At 47.8% G+C, this 26,235-nt stretch overlaps 2 protein-coding genes and 3 non-coding genes across 6 annotated transcripts; all 5 read left to right on the forward strand.

Moving 5' to 3' along the window:
- The first annotated feature begins 298 nt into the window (after positions 1-298).
- LOC100669335 (heat shock 70 kDa protein 1) lies at positions 299-3,614 on the forward strand. Its single transcript, XM_003422266.4, has one exon. The coding sequence runs from the start codon at positions 499-501 to the stop codon at positions 2,422-2,424; it is 1,926 nt and encodes a 641-aa protein (XP_003422314.1). The 5' UTR covers positions 299-498; the 3' UTR covers positions 2,425-3,614.
- A 7,349-nt stretch (positions 3,615-10,963) lies between these two features.
- On the forward strand, positions 10,964-19,028 carry LOC104847136 (heat shock 70 kDa protein 1-like). 2 transcript variants are annotated; one of them, XM_023541398.2, is made up of 5 exons: positions 10,964-17,339; positions 17,522-17,559; positions 17,788-17,828; positions 18,367-18,576; positions 18,794-19,028. In XM_023541398.2, the coding sequence occupies exon 1, from the start codon at positions 11,149-11,151 to the stop codon at positions 13,072-13,074; it is 1,926 nt and encodes a 641-aa protein (XP_023397166.1). In that variant the 5' UTR covers positions 10,964-11,148; the 3' UTR covers positions 13,075-17,339; positions 17,522-17,559; positions 17,788-17,828; positions 18,367-18,576; positions 18,794-19,028. The 2 variants fall into 2 exon arrangements, with proteins under 2 accessions (XP_023397166.1, XP_064139895.1); XM_064283825.1 differs by lacking the exon at positions 18,367-18,576.
- Positions 17,612-17,673, forward strand: LOC111748681 (small nucleolar RNA SNORD48). Its single transcript, XR_002784297.1, has one exon. It is a non-coding gene; the product is annotated as a small nucleolar RNA SNORD48 (small nucleolar RNA).
- On the forward strand, positions 18,198-18,264 carry LOC111748680 (small nucleolar RNA SNORD52). Its single transcript, XR_002784296.1, has one exon. It is a non-coding gene; the product is annotated as a small nucleolar RNA SNORD52 (small nucleolar RNA).
- On the forward strand, positions 18,606-18,688 carry LOC135227621 (small nucleolar RNA ZL8). The gene has a single exon (XR_010317794.1). It is a non-coding gene; the product is annotated as a small nucleolar RNA ZL8 (small nucleolar RNA).
- Positions 19,029-26,235: the final 7,207 nt, after the last annotated feature.

The raw sequence follows: 26,235 nt of genomic DNA on the forward strand, positions 1-26,235 counted from the left end.
GAGGCAGCATGGCCATTGTAACGCGACTGAACAAACGCGGCGTCAACACACACCTCCTCCCCCCGTCCGCCCCCGCTGCCCGATACTGAGCCAGTCCAGCGAGCCCTAGCAAAGTCTAGAGCGTTCTGGGGAGGGGCGGTCCCTCGATACTGATTGGTCCCAGGAAGCCTGGGGGCAGGAGGCGCGGGGAAGCTCCTGGAATATTCCCGACCTGGCAGCCCCGCCGAGCGCGCTGATTGGCTCAGGAGGGACAAGGAGGGGCTCTATGGAGACTTATAAAAACAGAAGCACGGGGCGCGGAGAAACAGCCACCTGAGGTGACGCTGACTTGGCTCGCTTTCAGTGAGAGCGACTGCAGACCCATATTCTCTGAGAGCGACCTTTACCGGCCCGGCGCGTCAGGCTCCAGCTTTCCGAAGAGACAGCGCTCCTTGTCGCGGCTTCCGCCTGCCATTTCCAGGTCTGAGCGTCTGTGCAGGGTGACAGCAGCGGTCCGACATGGCTAAAAGCACGGCCATCGGCATCGACCTGGGCACCACCTACTCCTGCGTGGGGGTGTTCCAGCACGGCAAGGTGGAGATCATCGCCAACGACCAGGGCAACCGCACCACCCCCAGCTACGTGGCCTTCACCGACACCGAGCGGCTGATCGGGGATGCGGCCAAGAACCAGGTGGCGCTGAACCCGCAGAACACGGTGTTTGACGCGAAGCGGCTGATCGGCCGCAAGTTCGGCGACCCGGTGGTGCAGTCAGACATGAAGCACTGGCCCTTCCAGGTGATCAACGACGGAGACAAGCCCAAGGTGAAGGTGAGCTACAAGGGGGAGACCAAGGCGTTCTACCCCGAAGAGATCTCGTCCATGGTGCTGACCAAGATGAAGGAGATCGCCGAGGCGTACCTGGGCTACCCGGTGACAAACGCAGTGATCACCGTGCCGGCCTACTTCAACGACTCTCAGCGCCAGGCCACCAAGGATGCGGGGGTGATTGCGGGGCTGAACGTGCTGAGAATCATCAACGAGCCCACAGCGGCCGCCATCGCCTATGGCCTGGACCGGACGGGCAAGGGGGAGCGCAACGTGCTCATTTTTGACCTGGGTGGCGGTACGTTTGACGTGTCGATCCTGACGATCGACGATGGCATCTTCGAGGTGAAGGCCACGGCCGGGGACACCCACCTGGGTGGGGAGGACTTTGACAACAGGCTGGTGAGCCACTTCGTGGAAGAGTTCAAGAGGAAGCACAAGAAGGACATCAGCCAGAACAAGCGAGCTGTGAGGCGGCTGCGTACCGCCTGTGAGAGGGCCAAGAGGACCCTGTCGTCCAGCACCCAGGCCAGCCTGGAGATTGACTCCTTGTTTGAGGGCATCGACTTCTACACGTCCATCACCAGGGCGCGCTTCGAAGAGCTGTGCTCCGACCTGTTCCGCAGCACCCTGGAGCCTGTGGAGAAGGCTCTGCGTGACGCCAAGCTGGACAAGGCGCAGATCCACGACCTGGTCCTCGTGGGGGGCTCCACACGCATCCCCAAGGTGCAGAAGCTGCTGCAGGACTTCTTCAACGGGCGCGACCTCAACAAGAGCATCAACCCCGACGAGGCGGTGGCCTACGGGGCGGCGGTGCAGGCAGCCATCCTGATGGGGGACAAATCTGAAAACGTGCAGGACCTACTGCTGCTGGATGTGGCTCCCCTCTCCCTGGGGTTGGAGACTGCCGGGGGCGTGATGACTGCCCTAATCAAGCGCAACTCCACCATCCCCACCAAGCAGACGCAGATCTTCACCACCTACTCCGACAACCAGCCTGGAGTGCTGATCCAGGTGTACGAGGGCGAGAGGGCCATGACGCGAGACAACAACCTGCTGGGTCGATTCGAGCTGAGTGGCATCCCTCCGGCCCCCCGGGGTGTGCCCCAGATCGAGGTGACCTTTGACATCGACGCCAATGGCATCCTGAACGTGACGGCCACCGACAAGAGCACGGGCAAGGCCAACAAGATCACCATCACTAACGACAAAGGCCGCCTGAGTAAGGAGGACATTGAGCGCATGGTGCAGGAGGCTGAGAAGTACAAAGCGGAGGACGAGGTGCAGCGCGAGAGGGTGTCTGCCAAGAATGCCCTGGAGTCCTATGCCTTCAACATGAAGAGCGCAGTGGAGGATGAGGGGCTCAAGGGCAAGATCAGTGAGGCTGACAAGAAGAAGGTGCTGGACAAGTGCCAGGAGGTGATCTCCTGGCTGGATGCCAACACCCTGGCGGAGAAGGATGAGTTTGAGCACAAGAGGAAGGAGCTGGAGCAGGTGTGTAACCCCATCATTACTGGACTGTACCAGGGTGCGGGTGGCCCCAGGGCCGGTGGCTTTGGGGCTCAAGCTCCCCAGGGGGGCTCTGCCTCTGGCCCCACTATTGAGGAGGTGGATTAGGGACCCTTCTCTCATTTGTCCTTGTGTGTCTTTGAGATGGTTGGGATTCAAGACTTTACATTGCCTTATATTTTCTGCTTTCTCAGCTCTCGATTTCATACGTTGGTTGTAAAGTTGAATTGTATCTGTGTTAGCAAAGTGATGAACGTGCTTTTTTCCAGTTTCTAAGTGTAACGATGAGTTCATACTGCCACCCTTTGTTTCACTTTTTGTAATAGTCATACCCAAACTTGGGCTTTTTTTTTTTTTTTTACTGGTTATTTCAAAGTAAAATAATGTCAAAATATCAAGTGTGTTGTGTACGTTTGTCTTTTATTTCTACTTAAGGGTCTGCATAGTTTGTTTTTTTACAATGTCTCAAATTGAATGGCAATTTGTGTCTTATGTAAGGAAAGGGATTTGGGAAAATATGGCTATATTGCAGTATGAATCATTTGTGTTAGACAAATGGTATCCTTGGGAGGGTAAAAACAACTTTATTCTGAGTGGGTTAAGTCTCTGAGCCAAGAGAAAGTTAAGAGCTTATGGCATGGTGGCCTCCAAGTGGGCAAGAGGGCAGACCTGCATTAGAGTGGCCACAATAAGGGGTGAGGTGGAGAATTTCTGGAGGAGGAAAGGAGAGGCAGTTAAATGGGAGGACCACGGCTACTCACTCCTGCAGGTGCAGCTAATACATTCAGAGGCCTGTGTTTCATCTGGATTCAATATTAAAAGTTCTAAATTGGTAGTGAGGAGATGTGGGTTTAAGCACTGGCTTGTTAAGTTATGCACAAGTGCCGTAACCACTGATCCCTAGTTTTCATCTTTTAAAACGAAAGGCTTTCCTCTGAGGCCACATTTTAAGTACTCCAGTTTTTGGTTGGGAGCAAGCGCTTTAGAGAGATGTCACCTGAGTGTGGGGCCACAATGGCAGAAGGGACCCAACATTTGAGTGTCTCTTACACCAGGCACTACAGTAGGGCCTCTTATGTGGTAATTCTTGGACCTACCACATTGAGTTAGGTAATGTTCTTTCACCGGTGAACATATGGAGAAACCTAAAAGTTACATAACTAAAGCTGCTTAACGGTTAAAAAAAATCACGCAGGGCTGCTTAGGTATTTTGCCATGCTGCCCCGAGTTCACAGGGCTTTTGTTTCAGCATGCCTGGTTTTAGGTTATATTTCTACCCTAGGTTTCACAGTTACCCTTTTTGCCTTTACTTTTTATAAGCCTAAAAATTATACCAAATAATAGAATTGGTGATAAAGGTTTAGTTTTTGTTAATTTAGAGGAGAAGGGGAGAAAAACCTGCAGCCTTGCGTAAAAGGGAAACAGGCTTCCCTCCCATGTACTTCCTTTCCTGTGAGGTTCCTTATGCCCTAGTTTAGCTGCTAGTATCTTAGAAGTAATCCCCTCTATAGCCTTCTTGTTGGAAGGGCCTGCCACAATCCTCAGGGCTTGGGAATTGAGCCCCATTAAAAAAATTGGAGGTGATGGTTGCACATTTGGATGTACTAAATTTTCACTCAACTGTACACTTTAATGTTATGTGAATTTCACCTAAAAATAAAAATATTCTATCACCATTTCATAAAAGCCCTTTGTGGCCTTAATGTGTACCTCACAGTACATCAAACCTTTCAGTAAATATTTGCTTTTGAAGAATTCCAATATTATGGGCATGGCACATACAGGTATTCCTTGCCTTGGAAACTCAGAAATTGGAAAAAAACCTTAAGAGATGCTTAGGCTTCCAGAGCCCTGGTGGTGCAGTGGTTAAGAGCCCAGTTGCTTAACAAAAGGTTGGCAGTTCAAATTCACCAGCAGCTCCATGGAAACCCTGTGGGGCAATTCTACTCTCTCCGATAGGGTTTGCCATGAGTTGGAATTCACTTGACAGCAGTTGGCTAGGTTTCTAGGCCATCCTATAAAGGCATATTTAACAACACTCAGAGTAGAACTGTAGCACTACAGACTCTGGCCACAATGTCAACTCATCATCATGGTAATAGCATTTGCTACAGGACCTCTTCTCCTCCTTAGAGCTTTGGTTAGCATTTGTGATTGTCATCTTCCACAGTGAGTCCATTTAAGCCAGTGGTGAGGGGAGGCTGAAAGTGGGTGAAGATTGGTAAGGACCTACCAAACACCTCTGAGTTTAGGGAAATCTCCAGAAATAGCCTTGAATGGAGAAAATAAGTTCCTAGGGCTAGATCGTCAAGGCTACTGACAGTGTTTTATTAAGAAATTAATACAAGATAAGTTATTGCCTGCATGCTTCCCCCCCCCGCCCCCCACGAAGTGCCTAGAAAATAATCACTTTCTAACTTCACGTTCAGGGGATTGTAGAATTGGCAAGAGAATACAGTACCATCCCTTAAAGAAGTGGTTTGGGTAGGAGAAACAATTTCTTTTTGAGGGGGGTGATCTGGGAAAATAACTGAGGAAAAAATTTAAATCAGTACCTTCCCTGATCCCAGTCTCACCTCCTGTCTTCAAATGCCAGGTCTCAGCAGGCAGGTGCCTAAGGTAATAACACTGATTTTATATGGTTTTTGAACCTAGGCTATTGCTTTATTAGTAACACATACACTTATTTTTGGGTTTCACCAGGGCTCTGTCATCCTCAAAAGATGAAGAAAAAGATAACCAAAATTTAACTGATTCATAAATGTGAAGGAAGTGCGCAGGAACATGGGCTTCAGACTGAAAAAGATGGGGGTTATACCAAGCGAGAAGTTAATGTTGACTTCTGAGGGGGCGATTCTTACAGTAGGAATAAGAAACGGTGACTGCCATCATCCCCCACCCTAACTGGTCGCCCTAAATCCGTCCCCTGGGGTCCCCCAAGATATCTGGTGCAGTTGTGAGCTATGGAGCGACCCCACCCGTCCCTCGCTCTCTCCTAGCACCACTAATTAAAAGGATGTTTAAGCTTAACATAATGGACAGACTAGTGATGTCTGGGGACCCGGGAGAGAAGCTAATTTTAGCGAGGTCAACCAACGCCGCCCCGGCCCCGGTTCATCAGAATCAAGAACCGGGAAGGGGAAGCAGAAGTGCAGAGAGGGGGCAGATCCACAGGCTGGGAAGGGAGAGGAGTCCAGAGGGCCTAAAGAACCCAGCAGGGTCCACTCCACCTCCCTCTCCGCCGCCCGTCCCGACTCAGCCCGGCGAGCGGTTCCCTCAGGCTGTAGGACCTTCTCTTACCGCGTCTGGCCCCAATTCATCTTTCTTTGTTTTAAGAAAGTTACAAAATGTCTCAATTTTTCTGCCTCATAAATCAACTAGCGCGAGAGAAACTCGAAACGTATCTCCTTTTTTGTCCTTTAGGCCCATATTGAAAAAAACAATGGGAAAATGCAGGCACCGGGCCAGGCAGCTCCGTGGCCAGCCCCGCCGTCAGGACCCAGGGGCGGCCTTAGGGCGCCGCCCATTTGCACCCCGTCCTATCGGAGTCGTCTGGCTCTGGCTTCTTCCCCTCCCTTCTGCCAATTCCAGGAACTTTCTCGAGTTTTCTAGGTCCGAAAGCTGAGATGGCCTGTCATGACTCATAGGAATGCTTCTAACAAACAAACTGCCCCACCCGAGAATATCAAGCTTAGTCAGGGCTCAGCATTTTAATTTCCAGAAGATTCTGTGAACTATAAGCCAGCTTTGTCACGTAACCGGGGCTCCACCTCCTTGATCGGGGGCTGGGAGAAGCTGGAAGGGTGAAGAAGGCAGGAGCTTGGGGGAGAATGGTGGTGAGCCAGAAGTAGGGAACGGCTGCTTGGCGGGGAGTCCCTAGCTGCTGACTCCGGAGTGCCCATAATGTTCCCAGAGCCCTAAGATCACTCTTTACTCCCTTCCTCTGTGTCCATCCATTACTTTTTTTTTAGCCATAAAATGATTGGATAGATGCCAAAATTTGGAGGAGTCCAAAATAGGGAGTGTGAGAACATGTAGGTTCAGTGACGGCTCTGTTATTACCTGTCTGAGTGTACACACCAAGTCGCACAACCTCTCTGATTCTTTGTGCTGATTTTTGAAAATAAAAGGGTTTGGCTGAATAGTCTCTGCCTATGCCTGAAGTTCTTAGGACAGTTTCTAAAAGAAACCAAAGCAATGGCACAGTACTGGTAGTGGGCCTGGACTTTGTAGTAAGAATGACTGGGAGGTCAGACCTGAGAGTATGTGATCCCCACAAAAGAAAAGGAGAAAACTTTTTTACACATACTCTGTGATGACACGCAGTGAACTAAGACTTTCTAAGTGTTATTAATCCTCGATGCCAACATCCTATGAAATAAAAAAAAAGATATCACTAATTCTATTTTAGAGATTAACATATAGAGACTTACATAATTTAGGTATCTTAGAAGTACTTCATAGTTTAAAAAAAAAAAAGGAACAGCTTCATCGAAGAAGTCGAGCCAGGCTTTACTCCTCTTGCTGGAAATTCCCAGGGTTCGCATATCTTGAAGCTTTTGCCATTTCGTTGTTAAAAATGCCTGATTCTAGGTTCCACAATCAGTTATCTTTTATGCGTTCTTCTGGATAAATTTAAGAGTTACAACGATGGAAAACGGTTATACCGGAGAAAACTACTACTTGAGAAACTGTAAGAAAAAGAGGAGGAGAGGGAAGAAAAAAGATCCTGCAACCTCAGTAAAGAGGGCACCCCCACTCTACTTCCTTTCTGCTGTGGCTGTCAGTGTTTTTGACACTCTTTCTTGTGCTCCCCCCGCCCCCATTTAAAAGAACCTGACAGCTGTTCCAGCTTGGGGAACTTAAGCCCTGATCCAACACTGAGCCCAGTAAAAACTTAATTCCACAATTAATCAAATTAAAATTCTGGGAAAGTTCTTGGGGTTCTTTTTGTTGTTGTTGAAAGTGGGCATTTTTATTCACTATTGAGAGCATAAATTATCACAGACTTTGGCTCTATCTAGTAACATTTTTTTTTTATGTGCTTACCCTTTAAACCCGCAATTCTCCAGGGAATTTAGCCTACAGTAGAGATAAATTATGTACATTTATGCAGTGAAAAATGCAGATGATAAAAAGAATGTTAACTATATTTCTAAGGCATTTTGATGCTGGTGCTTTCTTCGACTTACTGGAAAGATGGAAGGTTTTTACACAGTTACATCGTAGTGTTACCTAACTGATAGCAGTTGTAAAACACTATAGATTACAAGTAACATTTTAATTTCAGAGATATTAAAATGTAGGGGAGGGGCATGCATCTTAGAGTCAATGAAATAGGGTCGATCTCATTTGGAAAGATGTCCAAGATAATAAAATAAAGCATGTTGCAGGAAGTTTATATAACATGACCTTCCCTCCCCCCTTTTTTGAGAGTATCTGTATACGTGCCTACATATTTTTTAAATTATTGCACGTTTATAAAAAAGTCTAGAAGAACATTCAACAAATTGTTAGCAGTGGTTACCTCTGGGGATTTGGGTTGGCCAAGGGAAGGACATACATGCAAGAGAGCCTTTCAGTTTTTATAATTTTTTTAAATAAAATTTTTCTTAAAAAAAAGGCCAACAGCTGATCTTCAGATAATAAAGTCGTGCCTCTGGCCTTTAGACTACTGTGTTACAAATTGCATTTTTACAATAGAAGCTGCTTTACCACTAGTTTCCAACAATCTCTAATAAAGCTGCTCATTTCATTTTGTGTTGCCTGGGATTTCATGAAATGGAACTCAGCTCCACTCCAATATGGCTTCCATCTCTTTGGATCTGAAGACAGATTTTCTTGTTAGTGTATTTGTCATGGCTGCCAGTACTTGATCTTGGGGTTCTTATATTCATTTTAGACACCAGTTAAACCTGTGACTGGACTTCTGCCTTGGGGAGCATCCAGCCTAAAAGGAAAGATAAAACTCACGTGACTCTCTTCTTAGGAAATGGAAAGGAATATAGAAGATGTTCAGACCAGTCCACAAAGGGAGATTTAACCCAAACGGTTGGTCAACAATAGTACTGTAGACTCTGACCACAATGTGTAGCTGTCTGACTCATGGAAAAAAGCATTTCCTCTGGATATTTTTTGGTTACCTGCTGCAGCAGCAGGATTTGGGTCCTTATCACCATCTTCACCTGCCAGCAGTGGAGAGACAGTGACTCCCTTAGCTCCAAGCCAATAGCTCCTGTATCCTAAATTGCAAGAGATTTGGAGGGAAGGGAGGAATGAATGCAGGACTCCCACTGACAGCAGGTGGTTGTGAGGGGACTTCCAGAGAAAGAGTGTGAGTTTGAGGGCCTCTAGAAGTGTTGAGACAATAGGCAGCTGGGATGCAAGTTTGGGTAATACCCAGCAAGACGTTGGGTAGGGAGAAATGGAAAATTTCTGAAATTTGACCAGTTTAGCTAGGTTAGGAAGTGATTCATCAGGGACCCACTTTTGAATGTAAACAGTTAGTGCCTGTCTGCACACACAAACACACACAGGATTGTTAAAGCAATTTCTTTGCAACATCAGTTTAGAGCAGGTTGAGCAAATTATATAATAAAACAGCTGAATACCTTTAGATTCCAGGAAGAGATATTTTGATACCGGACAGTGTGTGTGTGTATGTGTAAAAGAAGGCCAAGCGAGCCAAGTGTTTAAAGGCAGGATTCCCTCCCTCCATCTAAAACTGCCTCCCCCCCAACCTGTGATCTTACGTTTTCTGTGCACAAGACCTATGGGTAAAGTAATGCGTCTACATTTTTGTGGCTTATGAAACCAGTACGATTGTTTTAATGCCCCTCACATTTTCATTTCTGGCACCGAACAAGGGGTCTGATATTCCCACAAAGAATGAAGACAAAAGGCCAAAAGAAATTACCACATTGTATTTAAAACAGGAGGGAGGGAGATGAGCTGGAAGGTGGAATTTAGGCCAAAAGACAAAGCGCAGAAATTAAGTTCACGGCTAATAACCTGAGACTTTAGAGAACTAGAACCTGGAGTCGGGCCAACCCCTCCCGCCTTACAGCCTCACCCCAACACAGTTTGTCTGAAATGGGCCACCTTTCGACTCGCTTGTGGCATGTGTCCCGTTAAGGAGGAATGAACACCACCGCCCCTCCCTCGTAGGCCCACCGTCCCGTTACTTTTAATCCAAAATAGGTGGACAGCCTAGAGGCTGTAGGGGCAGGGTAGAACGTCTAATTGAGGCTCCGAAGTGGGCTCTGGCCCCGCCCACCATCCGGGACTGAGCCAGGGATTGAAAAAAACACAGCAAGCATGGAGGGGTAACCTGACCCCCGGGCTGGGAAGGGTGAGAGAAAAGAAGTCCAAAAAGGCTTCAAGACTTTCTACTTACTGCTGGGAAATTTTCTCTTCCCAAAGCCCAGGCTAAGCCCGAGGCAAAGGGGAGCGGCTGGGGTGGGGCTGCGGCTGAGAACTCAGCCCTGCCCTTCTCGCCCGATCGAGTGTGTTCCTTCCTCGGCAATGGGACCTTCTCCTGTTTTAGAATAGCCTGCTTACCTGCTTGCTCTTCAGTTGAAAAGTCTTACCTTCCCCAGACCCACATTTTCTGTTCGTATAGGTTAAAGATGATATTAAAAATCTTATTGCTCTTGGTACATAGAACTTTAAAAAGAAAAACATGCTGAGTGAAATTAGTTACAAAAGGACAAATACTATGTGATCCCACGTTTATGAAATATCTAGAACAAACATAGAGAGACCAAAGATTATCAGTGGTTACCAGCTGTGGGCAGGAGGGGGAAGGGGGCACAAGTTTCTGTTGATGGTGATGGAAAAATTTGGAAAGGGGGATGGTGGTAATTGTTGCACAAAGTGATGAATTTAACGTCACTGGATTACACCTGTAGAAACGTTGGCTTTTGGGATGTTTCGTTATATAAATTTTTACTACAGTTTAAAAAAAAACGTATTGCATTATCTCTTTCCTTCTAATTCCCCTTGAAACCTAACATGGAAAAAACACAGCGGATGACACACGCATTCCTCAGGCAGCCCAGACCGGCAGGCCCCTCCTCGCGCGCTTCAACGCGGCCTCACTCCCTCACCATCATGGCCCAATCAAAGCCTCTCTGGCCGGCCCATGCCCCGCCTCCTTCTAGAAACTCAAACTTTGTCTTCTGGGGCTATCTGTGTGGGGGGCGGGGAGTAGCCCTTATCAAAAAAAAAACTACCTTAAACTACCAAACTAGTTTCCATCCCACGAGCCTAGCACTACCCTACAACTACAAGCCAAGGGCTGACCCTTTCAGTCAATTCCAAACTGGCTAAGCGGCTGACGCCAGCTTTGCCAAGGAATCGGATATGGGGTGGGCGGACAGCAAACACCCTACAGACGCCCTCTGCTTCTTCCCCGCCTAGCGCCGCTCCAGGGAAGCCTAGAAGAGTCTGGAGCGTTCTGGCGAAGGGCGGTCCCTGGACACTGATTGGTCCCAGGAAGCCTGAGGCTAGGAGGCTCGGGGAAGCTCCTGGAATATTCCCGACCTGGCAGCCCCGCCGAGCGCGCTGATTGGCTCAGGAGGGACAAGGCGGGGCTCTATGGAGACTTATAAAAACAGAAGCACGGGGCGCGGAGAAACAGCCACCTGAGGTGACGCTGACTTGGTTCGCTTTCCGTGAGCGCGACTGCAGACCCATATCCTCTGAGAGCGGCCTTTACCGGCCTGGCGCGTTCAGGCTCCAGCTTTCCGAAGAGACAGCGCTCCTTGTCGCGGCTTCCGCCTGCCATTTCCAGGTCTGAGCGTCTGTGCAGGGTGACAGCAGCGGTCCGACATGGCTAAAAGCACGGCCATCGGCATCGACCTGGGCACCACCTACTCCTGCGTGGGGGTGTTCCAGCACGGCAAGGTGGAGATCATCGCCAACGACCAGGGCAACCGCACCACCCCCAGCTACGTGGCCTTCACCGACACCGAGCGGCTGATCGGGGATGCGGCCAAGAACCAGGTGGCGCTGAACCCGCAGAACACGGTGTTTGACGCGAAGCGGCTGATCGGCCGCAAGTTCGGCGACCCGGTGGTGCAGTCAGACATGAAGCACTGGCCCTTCCAGGTGATCAACGACGGAGACAAGCCCAAGGTGAAGGTGAGCTACAAGGGAGAGACCAAGGCGTTCTACCCCGAGGAGATCTCGTCCATGGTGCTGACCAAGATGAAGGAGATCGCCGAGGCGTACCTGGGCTACCCGGTGACAAACGCAGTGATCACCGTGCCGGCCTACTTCAACGACTCTCAGCGCCAGGCCACCAAGGATGCGGGGGTGATTGCGGGGCTGAACGTGCTGAGAATCATCAACGAGCCCACAGCGGCCGCCATCGCCTATGGCCTGGACCGGACGGGCAAGGGGGAGCGCAACGTGCTCATTTTTGACCTGGGTGGCGGTACGTTTGACGTGTCGATCCTGACGATCGACGATGGCATCTTCGAGGTGAAGGCCACGGCCGGGGACACCCACCTGGGTGGGGAGGACTTTGACAACAGGCTGGTGAGCCACTTCGTGGAAGAGTTCAAGAGGAAGCACAAGAAGGACATCAGCCAGAACAAGCGAGCTGTGAGGCGGCTGCGTACCGCCTGTGAGAGGGCCAAGAGGACCCTGTCGTCCAGCACCCAGGCCAGCCTGGAGATTGACTCCTTGTTTGAGGGCATCGACTTCTACACGTCCATCACCAGGGCGCGCTTCGAAGAGCTGTGCTCCGACCTGTTCCGCAGCACCCTGGAGCCTGTGGAGAAGGCTCTGCGTGACGCCAAGCTGGACAAGGCGCAGATCCACGACCTGGTCCTCGTGGGGGGCTCCACACGCATCCCCAAGGTGCAGAAGCTGCTGCAGGACTTCTTCAACGGGCGCGACCTCAACAAGAGCATCAACCCCGACGAGGCGGTGGCCTACGGGGCGGCGGTGCAGGCAGCCATCCTGATGGGGGACAAATCTGAAAACGTGCAGGACCTACTGCTGCTGGATGTGGCTCCCCTCTCCCTGGGGTTGGAGACTGCCGGGGGCGTGATGACTGCCCTAATCAAGCGCAACTCCACCATCCCCACCAAGCAGACGCAGATCTTCACCACCTACTCCGACAACCAGCCTGGAGTGCTGATCCAGGTGTACGAGGGCGAGAGGGCCATGACGCGAGACAACAACCTGCTGGGTCGATTCGAGCTGAGTGGCATCCCTCCGGCCCCCCGGGGTGTGCCCCAGATCGAGGTGACCTTTGACATCGACGCCAATGGCATCCTGAACGTGACGGCCACCGACAAGAGCACGGGCAAGGCCAACAAGATCACCATCACTAACGACAAAGGCCGCCTGAGTAAGGAGGACATTGAGCGCATGGTGCAGGAGGCTGAGAAGTACAAAGCGGAGGACGAGGTGCAGCGCGAGAGGGTGTCTGCCAAGAATGCCCTGGAGTCCTATGCCTTCAACATGAAGAGCGCAGTGGAGGATGAGGGGCTCAAGGGCAAGATCAGTGAGGCTGACAAGAAGAAGGTGCTGGACAAGTGCCAGGAGGTGATCTCCTGGCTGGATGCCAACACCCTGGCGGAGAAGGATGAGTTTGAGCACAAGAGGAAGGAGCTGGAGCAGGTGTGTAACCCCATCATTACTGGACTGTACCAGGGTGCGGGTGGCCCTGGATCTGGTGGCTTTGGAGCTCAGCCTCCCCGGGGCACCTCTGCCTCTGGCCCCACCATTGAGGAGGTGGATTAGGGCCATTTGCCACTTTGCCTATGTTCTTTGAAATGATTGGAGCTCAAGGACCTTGCATTGCCCTATGTTTGTTGTACTTTTAGCCTTGTATTCTTTCTCTTCTTGTAGTCAAGCTGTAACCTGATAACTGTTTTTGCTTTAAAAATTTTTTTTTTGTTTGTGGTGGAACTAGTGTGTTTGTTGGAATTGTCTGCATTTTATGTAAGTTGGTACTACAAGTTTGTTTTAATCTGCAAGTGAATCAACACTGCCACCCTCTGTCTGATTTCTTGCTGTCCAAAGCATGCCAAAGCGAGAGACTGTTTTATTTTTATAGTATTGTTTATGTAAAGTTGAGAAATAAAATATCAAAGGTGTTACTTTTTCCGCTGTTTGTATTTGGGAAAGGATAATGGGCCTTCAGTCCCTGGGTGGGGCCGGGTTGCTAACCAAAAGGTTGGAGAATTGAGTTCACCCAGAGGTGTCTTGGGGACAGAGTCCTTGTAATCTATTTCTAAAAAATCCAGCCATTGAAAACCCTGTGGAGCACAGCTCTAAAGACACATTGGATTGCCATAAATCAGAGTAAACTCGATGGCATCCAGTTTAATGGGCCTTCTCAGTATGTTTGACTTCCCTGGACAGGGAAAGGGACGATGCTTCTGAGGGAGGGTACATATACCAAAAGCCATGGCTATTTTTGTTGAGACTTCTTGTGGAAGGTAAATGACATCCTTCTTGGGGAGAAGGCAAAAATTACAGATAAACATTTTTGAGATGGGGCTTGTTTCTGGGAAAAATATGGATGGGGCCCAAAAAAGGGTGCCAAGGAGGTGTGGGTTGACTGGGCAGAAATGGGGAGGCAGTGTGGAGGGTGGTTCTTGGCTCCTTGCTCTCCTCCCTGCACTTAATGTGTGTAGAGCCCTTAAGCTTAATTTCTCCTCACCTGTGAGTCTTTTAGGCTTTTACCTAGCTTATGAACTACAGAGTGGATGAAACACCCTAGCTCTGTAAATTCCAGCTGTTACCGAGTGCAAATAATTTAAACAACAACAACAAAAATCCCATTGCTGTCAAGTTGATTCTGACTCAGTGACTCTATAGGACAGAGTAGAACTGCCCCACAGGGTTTCCAGGGAGCACCTGGTGGATTCAAACTGCTGACCTTTAGGTAAGCAGCTGTAGCCCTTAACCACTATGCAACTAGGATTTCCAAAGAATTTAGTCTCCTTTTAAAATCACTTCACCTGAATGGGCTCACTGCCAATGTTTTAAAAATTATTTGAGCAGAAATACGAAATAAATTATCTCCAGCTGTGGTCACATGAGCTGCAATTATCCAAGTGAGAGTGTTGAGTGAGAAGCTGAAAGCTTGGACCCATGGCAGTAAAGAAGAGGCACTATGTCAGGTTCGTTGTGTCACCTCAGGAATTTTCATCCCACCACGCTCTAAATTAGGTATGCTAAAGCTTTTGCACAGGTTAGTATGTGGAGGTGGTCACTTCAGCTGCATTCAGGCTTAGTTCAGAGAGCAGCAGGGTTTTTTCCACACTGCTTGTGTACTGCTGCCATTTAGTTGTATCTGTCTGGTTATAGGAAACCTTGGTGTAGTGGTTAAAAATTTGGCTGCTAACCAAAAGGTTGGCAGTTGGAATCCGCCAGGCATTCCTTGGAAACTCTATGGGGCAGTTCTTTTTTGTCCTGTAGGATCACTATGAGTTGGAATCGACTCGACATCAATGGGTTTGGTTTTTTTTTGTTTTTGCTCCAAATGATGGTTTTACCTTAAGTTTAGCAATTAGTAGCTTTTTTGCCCTTTATGGATGTTCTAAAAACAAAAGTAATTTTAAAACAATAGGGAATTTAATTATGAGAAAAGAGAAAAGCTGCATAGAACTAGGAAGATAAAGGTTACAAGCTTTGTTCTCACACGACCAGCGTAGGGCATTCTTCCTTCTTAGCAACTCCTCTAGCCTGAGAGAACCACAACTCCCTTCCTCCCAAAACCTGAGCCTGGAAATACCCACCCCAGTGCCCTCAAGTTGATTCCGACTCATAACAACTCTATAGGACAGAGTAGAACTGCCCAATAGAGTTTCCAAGGAGCGCCATCTGGAAGTAGATACTCTAAAATCAGTCAGATTAAAGTCCACCACTGCACTTTTCACTAAATCTTTGCCTTCTGAGAAAATGAAATATTTTAAGAATAAAGTACAGGAAGCCCTCCTTGAAAGCCTGTAAAAGGAATATACTGTAGTAAGAATGGCTTTGGTTCCTTGGCTAGTTCTCAAAGGCCTATTTTACTTGTAAGAAAGTTGAGCCTTCAATACTGTAATACTTTAGTCTCTGACCACAGCACAATGTGCAGCGACAGTAATTGGGACCTTGCTCCTTTTTTTTTTAACCTCCAGGCAGTAGAGGGAACAAATCCTTTAGCCTCGAGTCCTTTGAACCACAGTTCTCCACCGAAGTGGCATATTGAAATCATCTGAGGAACCTAAAAAGAAGTAGGTACCTCACCAGGCCAGTTCAAAGTGGGCCTGGGCATGTGCGTATATTTAAAGCTGCCCAGGTGTTTCCAGTGTGCAGTCGAAGGTGAGCACTGTTGTATGAGAGGCTGTTCCTGATTTTATTTTCAGGAGGGGTAATGGGAGAGAGGACAGGAGGGTGTCATTACTTCCGGGGCAGAAGTTGGTGGTAAGGTACTTTCTGCAGGTGAGTGGGAGCTTGAAGACTTGGAAGGCCTTAAAGGTTTGACTGACTGGCAGGAGCTATGATAAGAGGTTAGGGAAATCTCCAATTACAACTTAAAGGGGACAAAGAGGAGAATTTCTGAGGCTGAGCCCATTAAGTTCGTGACTCCCTAGTTAGGGAAATGGTTCATTAGGAAGCAATATCAGAATAGAGGTCATTACCTACCTATACATATCTGGGAACTTAAAAGCAATCACTTTGCAACACCAGTCACAAGTGGAACTTGGCCCCTGGGGTCTGAAAATATGTCAGATAAACAAGTGAATACAGTTAGATTCTTGGAAAAGATTGTGATGGAAGGCCGAAACTTTGGGGGAAAAGCAATTGCAGGGGAGGAAGTAAAAGCATATTCCGTACTTGAGCTATTCGTGCGGTCCCCCTCGCCAAGGAAGCAAGCTATACCCTGCCTTATTCTGTGGCCTATTATTTATGTGTGCGCGTTACTTGCGAAAATACGGTGTTTCCTGTACCCACAACGTTGTCCTTCCAAATTTTACTCTTATGCCTACTGCACCTAAGTTATATGACTGAAAAAGAAAATTGATTTTGCACGGTTTGTAGCCTCCAAAGCACCCTATTATATGTGGCTTTCTCACAAAACACGAAAAAAAGATGTCAACATATATCACCAAACATTATCTGCATTTGGAAACAAGAGAGGTAAGGAAGGGGCCAGGAAGGTGGGATTTGGGATAATATACAAATTGGTGCCTTAAGGGCCAAGAGCAAATTACTAAGAAAAGGCCTGGCAACAATCCCACCCCAATTCGGTTTGCTCACAATCCCCCTGTGACATTACGGTGCTGTTCAGAGTGTACTGAACACTTCCCCTCGCCTCTCGCCAACTCCCAGGCCACGCACTGCTCATGAAAAGGACATGAAGCTTAATGTGCCTGACAGATCTGCAGGCTCGAGTAGACACTTCTGGCTGGACGGAATGACCGTCCTCCAGGGTGTCTAGACCCCAAGCTGGGACTGGTGAGGACGAGGGAGGAACCTATGGGTCATAACGGCCCCGAAGCTCCATGTCACTCCCCCCGCCCCACCCCAGCCGTCCCAAACAGCCGAGACAACTTGGACAGCCCGGAAGCAGGTGGCAGAGCGCCAGGAGGGGGCGGCAGAGAGCCAGACCGCCCGCGCCTCCCGTGGCACCGGGGGCTGTCTCCCGCCTGGCCAGCCAGGTCACTTTTTTGTTTTTCAAAATTCACAAAGCACCTCCGAATATTTGCTCAGGAGAGTATGAAACATATTTCCATGACCTCTCTTTCACTCTGTTTTATTCCTGTTTGAACGAACGATGGAGAAAATGCCGCGAGTCGAGCCAGGCATCTAAGAAGACAGCCATGCCTCTCAGGCCCCCGACCCCGCGCCTCATAAATAGCCTTGGCCCGACCGTTCCGGTCTTTTCTTTGTGTGACAAGCTCTCTGGTCCTCGGACGTGGAATCTTTTTCGTCCCTTCGGGGCCCGCCGCAGAGGCTGCCCATGAGCGAGGGAAGGGCGGCTGGCCACGGCGCCACATTGCCGCGTGCAGGTACCGCGGGGCCTTGCTGGGAGAGGGGATGTAGTCCCGGGCTGAGAAGGATGAATTACCATTACGGACTAGAGTTTCTGATGTTTCTGTGACGCCACTGCTCGGAACTGACCCAGCCCGGGGCAAGGGGGAACTTGGCCGGAGTCGCTCCGGCGTCTGCTGACTCACTGCTTTCTTTCCAGGCTCCTGAGTTCGCAGGCAGGTGTCCAGCGCCACGAGGGTAAGTATGTTGTGCGAGGTGAGGTGGCGGTCGCCAGTGGGGAGGATGGGGATGATTGATGACCCCAGGTGATTCTGAGTGTCTCGCTGACGCCATCACCGCAGCGCGCTGACATCCCTACTGTCCTCACCCCGGGCAGGGATCCCTGGTGCCTGGGCTTGGGGAGAAGGCGACGGCCATGAGCCCGTAGTAATCCTTTATTCCAGTGCCTCATTTCTCATCTTTCAGGGGTTTTAAGACGTCCTCCGGGTTGTCATCTTTGGATGAAGGTGAGTATTTTTTATCCAAATGCCTTTATAGATCATTTGTTCCTAAGCTATTCTTCAGCAGGTACTATAGGGTTTATTTTCTAACGAGCGTGTGCAGCGTTGCGAAAATTGCACTTATTGGTTTATATTTCTCTTATGACTTATTCTTTTGTAATTCTACACATTTTTGTGTAAGCCATTTTCTTGCTCAAATATACGTGTCCACCCCACCCCAAGTGTTTTCTGCAGTTCTGTATTTCCTACTCCTTCACTCACTTAGACTTGCCATTTCTGAACTCTCAAATGCTATATCTTTATACCTACTGAGGCCCTGTACTAGATCTCTTTTGAGAATGGCTTCCCTGGATCCAAGTCTCCAGTCCCTGAATTGGGAATGATGATTTCTCAGACTAGAGTCTCTGATGCTGGTCTTGATGTCAAAAATAAATTCTGACTCATTTGGGGGTCTGGGTACTTGGGTCTCTGGGAAGGGCCAGCAAGTTTCCTCAACCTCTCTGCTTATCCATCTCTTCGTTGGTTATTGTTTACCTCTTTCTAGTGTGAGCGCTGGAAGCTCAGCCAGGGGCAGTGTCCTCCCCAGAGTGTCTGCGTTAACTTGATGACTGAAGGCCTAAGGATTAGAATCTACTGTCTCAGAGAAGTGCTGTCAAATGGTTGGGAAGCCTAGTGTTGGTGGTTCCTGATAACCTAGTTATTGTCACAGGTTGTGATAAAGAGAGAGCCATGGGTCTTCTCCACGGCTGCAATGGTGAGTGTCATCCATCTTGGCAACCAGCCCCAGAGTGGGAATGATGACCTGGTTGGACTAGAGTCTCTGAGCTTTTCTCTGAGGATCTTCGAAACCACCTGATCCACTTTTCCCTCCCTCAACTCTCAGTGTCATGTCACCTGCCCACCTGCTTTATTTGTTTTTTTTTTTACTGTCGATTGCTTTTATGGTTCTAACATGTTTTATGAAATTACAGGACTTTGCTGGCACAAAGAATGTTCTCTCTCTGGTGTTGGACAGATCCTAGGAACTTGGCATCTCTTCTTTCCTGTGTTACCTGTATGAGCAGCAGGCAACTTGTGAAAAAACAATTTAGAAATTTTGGTTCACTTAGTAACAAGTAGATAGCTTTTACCTGTATATACTTTGTTTTGTGTAAGTGCTTGGTTTTTTTTATAAAATGAGTTCCAATAAAATAAAGCAAATAATGAGTTGTTGTTTTTTTTTTTTTTTTGGTCTCAATGAAAATAAGATTTAGGGAAGTGAAAGGTAATACCTCATTGACTTAACATTTGAGGTTTTTATTACGGTGAAAAATAGTACCATAGGTCCTGAATTTACCTTTTCATGAATCAGCTAAAAGTATGTTGAACTTCTGTTAGAGAGCCGCCTATGCTAATAACAGTACTGATTCTGTTTTTTGCACCAATTTGCAAGTGCCTTTGTAAAATTTCAGAAGAATTTGTCAGGATATGAACGTTTTAAAATTCTGACAGATAGTGCATCCTGTAGAGGTGGTATTAATTTGTATTCCCAACACGAGTGCCTTCTTGAGATTGCTGATGTTCCCGCCATCCTCTCACTGTCACCAGTCCGGGTAGTAATACTTCCAGCACCAGTTTTTGTACCCATTTGGCTGAGATTACATTTTTTTTTTCCAAATCGAAATGCTTTTATTAGAATATTAATAAATGCATTTTAAAAATACACAGACACAGAGGAAAACAAATGCTATTTCAGATTAGACAAGTTAGTTGGAAAAAAATATGTCTTCAGTGTATAGAAAATGTAAGCATGTGCTCTGGGACTTCCCACAAATGGCACACCCCACAAGGACTTGGAACAAAAACTTGTCTATTGAGTCTCCAGCATAGCCGATATACATCAACACACTTCCTACGTTGAAAGTTCCTAACACCCAAAATTTTCCATGCAAAAAACTAAATGGCTCCCAATCAAGGCAACTTGAACTGCTACGGGTGGAAGCAGAGGCACTGAAGAAATTCAGTCTTCCAAAGCTCAGCTTCCACAGATCAGCTTCCACTCACTGTACTAGCTGTATTTACATTTGCCTTGACAGAGATTACAAAAACAGTATATAAAACCCACTACTTCAGTCTGGGATGGGAGATGAAATACTTATGAAATGCTCTGGAGGCATCAAATCAGTCATCTGAAGTAGGGGAGAGGGTACTAAGAAGAGGCCCTCTTCTGTTCAGAAAATGGGGACTCATAAACCCCCATGGGTGGGCAGGTGCTGATCTCCATAAATGTCATCAATTTGGGAGATGGTCAGCCAGAATTTGTTCTATGGTTTCACAAAGGGTAGTGGGAATGCTGCCACCTCGCTAGAATACAGCCAGTCCCAGTGAGAGGATATGACACAGGTCAGGGAGTGTGGAGACATCTCAGTGGGTCAATCCCGGGGTCAGTGCGGCCCTCCTTGTCAGGAATTTCTTGCTGAATGCTGATCATGGCATCACAGAATCAGTCCAGCACTGCTTTGTCTTCTGACTCGGTGGGCTCAACCATGAGGGTCCCTGCCACTGGCCAGGACATGGTAAGGGTGTGAAATCCATAATCCTGGAGCCTCTTGGCCACATCCACAGCCTCAATATTTGCAGACTTTTTGAAGGGTCTTGTGTCCAAAATAAATTCATGAGTCACCTAACCTCTTGCATGCCTGAAAAGGACTCTAGTGTTTTTCTGATCGTTTGGCCACATAGTTAACAGTTAATACAGCAATTTCTGTGGCCTGTTTAAGGCCACTGCCTCTCATCATCTTGATGTACACCCAGGAAATGGGCATGATGGAGCTGGAGCCCCACGGGGCCAGGCTCTCAGTGCCCACAGGCCGCGCGTCTGCATCTGGCTTTGCTGTGATGACAGGATGGCTGGGCAGGAAGAGGACCAGACGTTTCTTCCTGTGTCTTCAAATAAAGTAGAAATTTGTAAGATGTAAAAGGATTCAGTCCAACTAAACAGGCACGTGCTGGGCCATCTTGGGAAGCTCCAAGCAGAAGAACTGAAAGCAGAAGGGAACTGACTTCTAAGAGGCAGGTGTTCGGGACGGCTCCCCCTGCCACTGCTGCCCCTGTGGCACGTTTCCCAGCCACCAGCCTCCCCAGGCTCCCACAAGCACTGATGCAGAGGATGTGGCAGAGGCAGGCAGCCAGGAAAGGTGTGCAGAGCCCTGGGCTCAAGGCGACAGGAGCGAGATTGCACCCTTGAACTTGCTTTCACAGCCAAACAGTGACGATGGTGCTGTGTTTCTTCTGCATCTATCTTCCTATTGAACATTTCCAGCTTGAATTCCTACCACTTTACCTCATCACCAAAGTGTTGTTTTTTTTTTTTTTTTTCAGTGATAACCACTTAGGATTATTTTCTCTCCTTGAAATTGCCCTGTTCAGTTTTTCCCTGGGGACAGTGTCTGGTTCTCCTACTGCTAGTCTCTGATCAAGGGTCCCTGAGTTTCAGTCCTTAACTGCAAACTTTAGGCTGGTTTACAAGGAACTCTAAAACATGACAGGTTAAAAAAGGTAATGTTTTATTAAAAATTTAAAACCTTTCACTGGCTCACTAGGGTTCTTAGGACAAGAAGCAAGCATGGTTAATAGAAGTTTTGTATATTCTGGCCCAGTCTATCCTTAAGCCCTGCACTTAGCCATTCACCGTCCTCACTGCCTGCTTCCCCCTGCACATAGCCAGTCATTCAAAAAGTCCAATTCCTCAAAAGTATTTTTTTAATGATGATTATTTCACCTGAGACCCTCACCCATTCCACTCTTCACCTTGCTGATACTGCTTTATCCTTCAGATTTCCTTACTTCTAGGAAGGACTTAGGAATCTCCTAGGAGCCCTGGTGGCAAGGTGGTTAAGAGCTTGGCTGCTAACCAAAAGGTTGGCAGCTGGACTCCACCAGCCGCTCCTTGGAAACAGTATGGGGCAGTTCTACCCTCTTTTTTTTTTTTAATTTATTTACTGTGCTTTAGGTGAAAGCTTACAAATCGAGTCAGTCTCTGATACAAAAAACCATACCCACCCCACTGTGCACTCCCAGCTGCTCTCCCCATAATGAAACAAGACATTCCTCCTCTCCACCCTGTATTCTCCATGTCCATTCAGCCAGCCCCTGTACCCCTTTTCCTTCTCCTCTCGCCACCAGACAGGAGTCAACCACATAGTCTCATGTGTCTACTTGAGCTGTGAAGTTCACTCCTCAGCAGTATCATTGCCTATCTTATAGTCCAGGCCAATCCCTGTCTATAAAGTGGATTTTGAGAATGGTTCCAATTTTGGGCTATCAGAGGGTCCGGGGACCATGATTGTCAGGGTCCCTCCAGTTTCAGTCAGACCATTAAGCCTGGCCTTTTTACGAGAATTTAAGATCTGCATCCCACTGTTCTGCTCCATCAGGGACTCACTGTTGTGTTGCCTGTCAGGGCAGTTATCGGTGGTGGCTAGGCACCGTTTAGTTCTTCAGGTCTCAGGGTGATGGAGTCTGGTTTATGTGGCCCTTTGCGTCTCTTGGGCTCATATTTACCATGTGTCTTTGGTGTTCTTCACTCTCCTTTGCTCCAGGTGGGTTGAGGCCAGTTGATGCATCTTCTACCCTCTTCAATAGGGTTGCTATGTATTGTAATTGACTGGGCAGCAAAGGTTTTTTTTTTTTGTATGTGCTGCACGATACCTCCACTTCAGGTTCTTAACTGGAAGGTGGCGCACTTGTTTAAAAATTCGCATCCTTTGGTGTCACTTTGTCACCTATACCATGGGGCCAAGGTCCTTGGAATAATCTGTGACTGTTCCTTTACCATCTTTCTTCTCTCTACCCTTATAGTCGTGGCCCTGGCCTAGGCCCTCACTTACTCTTCCCAGGAGTTACAGCAGCCTCCCTGGTGGCTTTCCTGACTGTTGTTGTTGTTAGGTGCCCTCGAGTCGGTTTTGACTCATAGCAACCCTGTTTACCACAGAACACAACACTGCCTGGTCCTGCACCATGCTCACAATCATTACACTTGAGCCCATTGTTGCAGCCACTGTGTCAATTCATCTTGTAGAGGGTCTTCCTCTTTTCCACTGACCCTGTACTTTACCAAGCATGATGTCATTCTCAAGGGACTGATCCCTCCTGACAGCGTGTCCAAAGTATATGAGCTGCAGTCTTGCCACCCTTGCCTCTAAGGAGCATTCTGGTTGTACTTCTTCCAAGACAGATTTGTTCCTTTCTTGACTGTTGTTGTTGTTAGGTGCCGTTGAGTCGGTTCTGACTCATAGCGACCCTGTGTACCACAGAACAAAACACTGCCCAGTCCTGCGCCATCCTCACAATCCTTGTTATGCTTGAGCCCATCGTTGCAGCCACTGTGTCAATCCACCTCATTGAGGGTCTTCCTCTTTTTTGCTGACCCTCTACTTTACCAAGCATGATGTCTGTTTCCAGGTACTGATCACCCCTGACAACATGTCCAAATAAGACGCAGTCTCGCCATCCTTGCTTCTAAGGAGCATTCTGGTTGTACTTCTTCCAAGACAAATTTGTTTGTTCTTTTGGCAGTCCACGGTATATTCAATATTCTTCACCAACCAAAATTCAAAGGCGTCAATTCTTCTTCGGTCTTCCTTATTCATTGTCCAGCTTTCACAAAAATATGATGTGATTGAAAATACCATGGCTTGGGTCAGGCGCACCTTAGTCATCAAGGTGACATCTTTGCTTTTCAACACTTTAAAGAGGTCCTTTGCAGCAGATTTGCCCAGTGCAATGTGTCTTTTGATTTCTTGACTGCTGCTTCCATGGGCGTCAATTGTGGATCCAAGTAAAACGAAATCTTTGACAACTTCAATCTTATCTCCGTTTATCATGATGTGGCTTATTGGTCCAGTTGTGAGGATTTTTGTTTTCTTTATGTTGAGATGTAATCCATACTGAAGGCTGTGGTCTTTGATCTTCCTCAGTAAGTGCTTCAAGTCCTCTTTACTTTCAGCAAGGAAGGTTTTGTCATCTGCATAACACAGGTTGTTAATGAGTCTTCCTCCAATCCTGATCCCCCGTTCTTCTTCATACTGTACAGCTTCTTGGATTATTTGCTCAGCATACAGATTGAATAGGCATGGTGAAAGAATACAACCCTGACGCACACCTTTCCTGACTTTAAACCTCTCAGTATCCCCTTGTTCTCTCTGAACAACTGCCTCTTGATCTGTGTACAGGTTCCTCATCAGCACAATTAAGTGTTCTGGAATTCCCATTCTTCGCAATGTTATCCATAATTTGTTATGATCCACACAGTCGAATGCCTTTGCATAGTCAATAAAACACAGGTAAACATCCTTCTGCCATTCTCTGCTTTCAGCCGTTTCCTGACTAATTTACATGAATTGAGCACCTGATAGGTATCTGGCACGTTATCTATGTTGTGTCAGCGTGTGCACACAGGAAGGGTGGTGTGGAAGTGCAGGAGAGTATGGGAAGAAATTCCATGTCAGATTAACACCCTCACAGTGGTTTTGTCCCTTACCTTAGCTGGACAAGTCTGCCTGCCTCTCCAGACCCCTGCATAACCTGCCCCTATTGACCTGATCTCCTGCCTCTGCCAAACCTTAGCGTGCAGCCCTTTGCTGTCCTGGAACGCTCATGTTCATTTCTGTTTCCTGTTTCTGCTCTTTCTGTTCCCTCATCCCCCTCCCAGTGTCCCCACCTCACCTACACCTCCGCTACTCCCATGGTCTCTTGTCTCAGCTGCTCCTCCTTGCATTCTCTCTCTCTGACCCTGCAGTAGCAGTTACACCTTCCGTCACCCTCCCCCCCTCAACTTCACTGAGGAAAGTGAGACAGCTGGGTGTGAACTCTTTCAACCTCCCATACCATCTCATTATCTTTCCTCCAGTGTCAGAGTCAGTCATCCTCCCAGTGCTCTTGATTCTGTCACCTCCCACCTACGCTAGGACCTTAAACCAGAAAACAAACGAAAAAAAATCAAAACTGTTACTGTCGAATTGATTCTGACTCATGGCAACCCCATATGTTACAGACTAGAACTGCTTCATAGGATTTTCTTGGCTGTAACCTTTACAGAAGCAGATCGCCAGGTCTTTCTTCTGTGGAGCTGCTGAGTGGACTCAAACCTTCAACCTTTAGTCAGCAGTCCAATGCAAACCATTTGTGCCACCCAGGAACCTACTTGGACCTTTGTTGTTGTTAGGTGGATTTTCAACTCATAGCCGCCCCGTGTGATAGAGTAGAACTGCCTCATAGGGCTTTCTAGACTGTAATCTTTATGGAAGCAGGTCGCCAGGTCATTCTCCAGCAGAGTGGCTGGGTAGGTTCAGATCGCTAACATTTCAATTAGCAGCCGAGCACTTAACTGTTGTGCCACCAGGGATCCTTGGTAGGACCTTGACCCTCACTTCTTGTAATTCCCTCTCCTATATCTTCAGCTTTCTCACCTCAGACTACAAACAGACTCTGGTCTTTTTAATTCCAGGGGGAAAAAAAAACCCTCCCTTGACTCTGCATGCCCTCTTCATCTTCTCCCAGCCTCATCCAGAGTTCTTGAAAGAGTAAGTAGTACACTTTGTATTCATTCTTCTACCCAATGCCATCTGGCTCCAACCTCTACCCACTATTCGATTGAAACTGTTCCCATCAAGCCTACCAGCGCCCTTCCATGTGGCCAAATCTAATGGACAGATTTCAGTCTTCATCTCACTGGACTTGGTGAGACTGTTAACCACTTTCTCCCTGAAACTCCTCTTTTAGCTTCTGTGATGCTTTAGTCTCTTGGTCCTCCTCCTACTTTGACCATTCCTATTCAGTCTCCTTTGTGGACACCTCTTCCTCCCTTCCCCTGTCCCTTACACGTTGGAATTAAGAGTCTTCAGCCTCTTGTCACTCCACCTACTCTTGCCCATGTGATCTATCATAGCTTACTTGGTGATATCCAGACCAGTGCTTCCCACCTTGTCTTTGCACTGAATTTCCATTTCATGCAAGCAAATGCTTACTGGGCATCTCCACCTGGATGTCACAAAGACATTTCTACATTTAACATGTTCCAAACCATCTCGTAGTCCCTTCTGCCCCACACTGGCTCCTCCTCACCATCCACATGGTCTTTCAAGCTGGAAAACTGAACATCACAGCCCCTCTGTGGCTCCCAGTGTCCTGGTCTCACCTTCCCTGGCTGCAGTTCAACTAAGTTCTGTTAATTTTACCCCTTAAATATTTTTTATATTTATCTTTTCTCTGTCCCCACTACCACCACCTTGGTTTTGTTCTTCATCAACAGCAGTCTCTATGTTAAAGGGAGAGTAATAAGGCAAACCAATTCAGGTCACTCCTTTGCTTTCCTTAAATTAATTCTCTAAGAAATTAAATCCCTTCGCTGGGAATATGAAGCTATCCAAGGTTT

This window comes from Loxodonta africana, chromosome 1 (assembly GCF_030014295.1).
Source record: "Loxodonta africana isolate mLoxAfr1 chromosome 1, mLoxAfr1.hap2, whole genome shotgun sequence".
Lineage (NCBI taxonomy): Eukaryota > Metazoa > Chordata > Mammalia > Proboscidea > Elephantidae > Loxodonta > Loxodonta africana.

Excerpts from the sequence above, each read along its gene's own strand:
- LOC100669335 (XM_003422266.4), top strand. The coding sequence starts at position 499 with ATGGCTAAAAGCACGGCCATCGGCATCGACCTGGGCACCACCTACTCC.
- LOC104847136 (XM_023541398.2), top strand. The coding sequence starts at position 11,149 with ATGGCTAAAAGCACGGCCATCGGCATCGACCTGGGCACCACCTACTCC.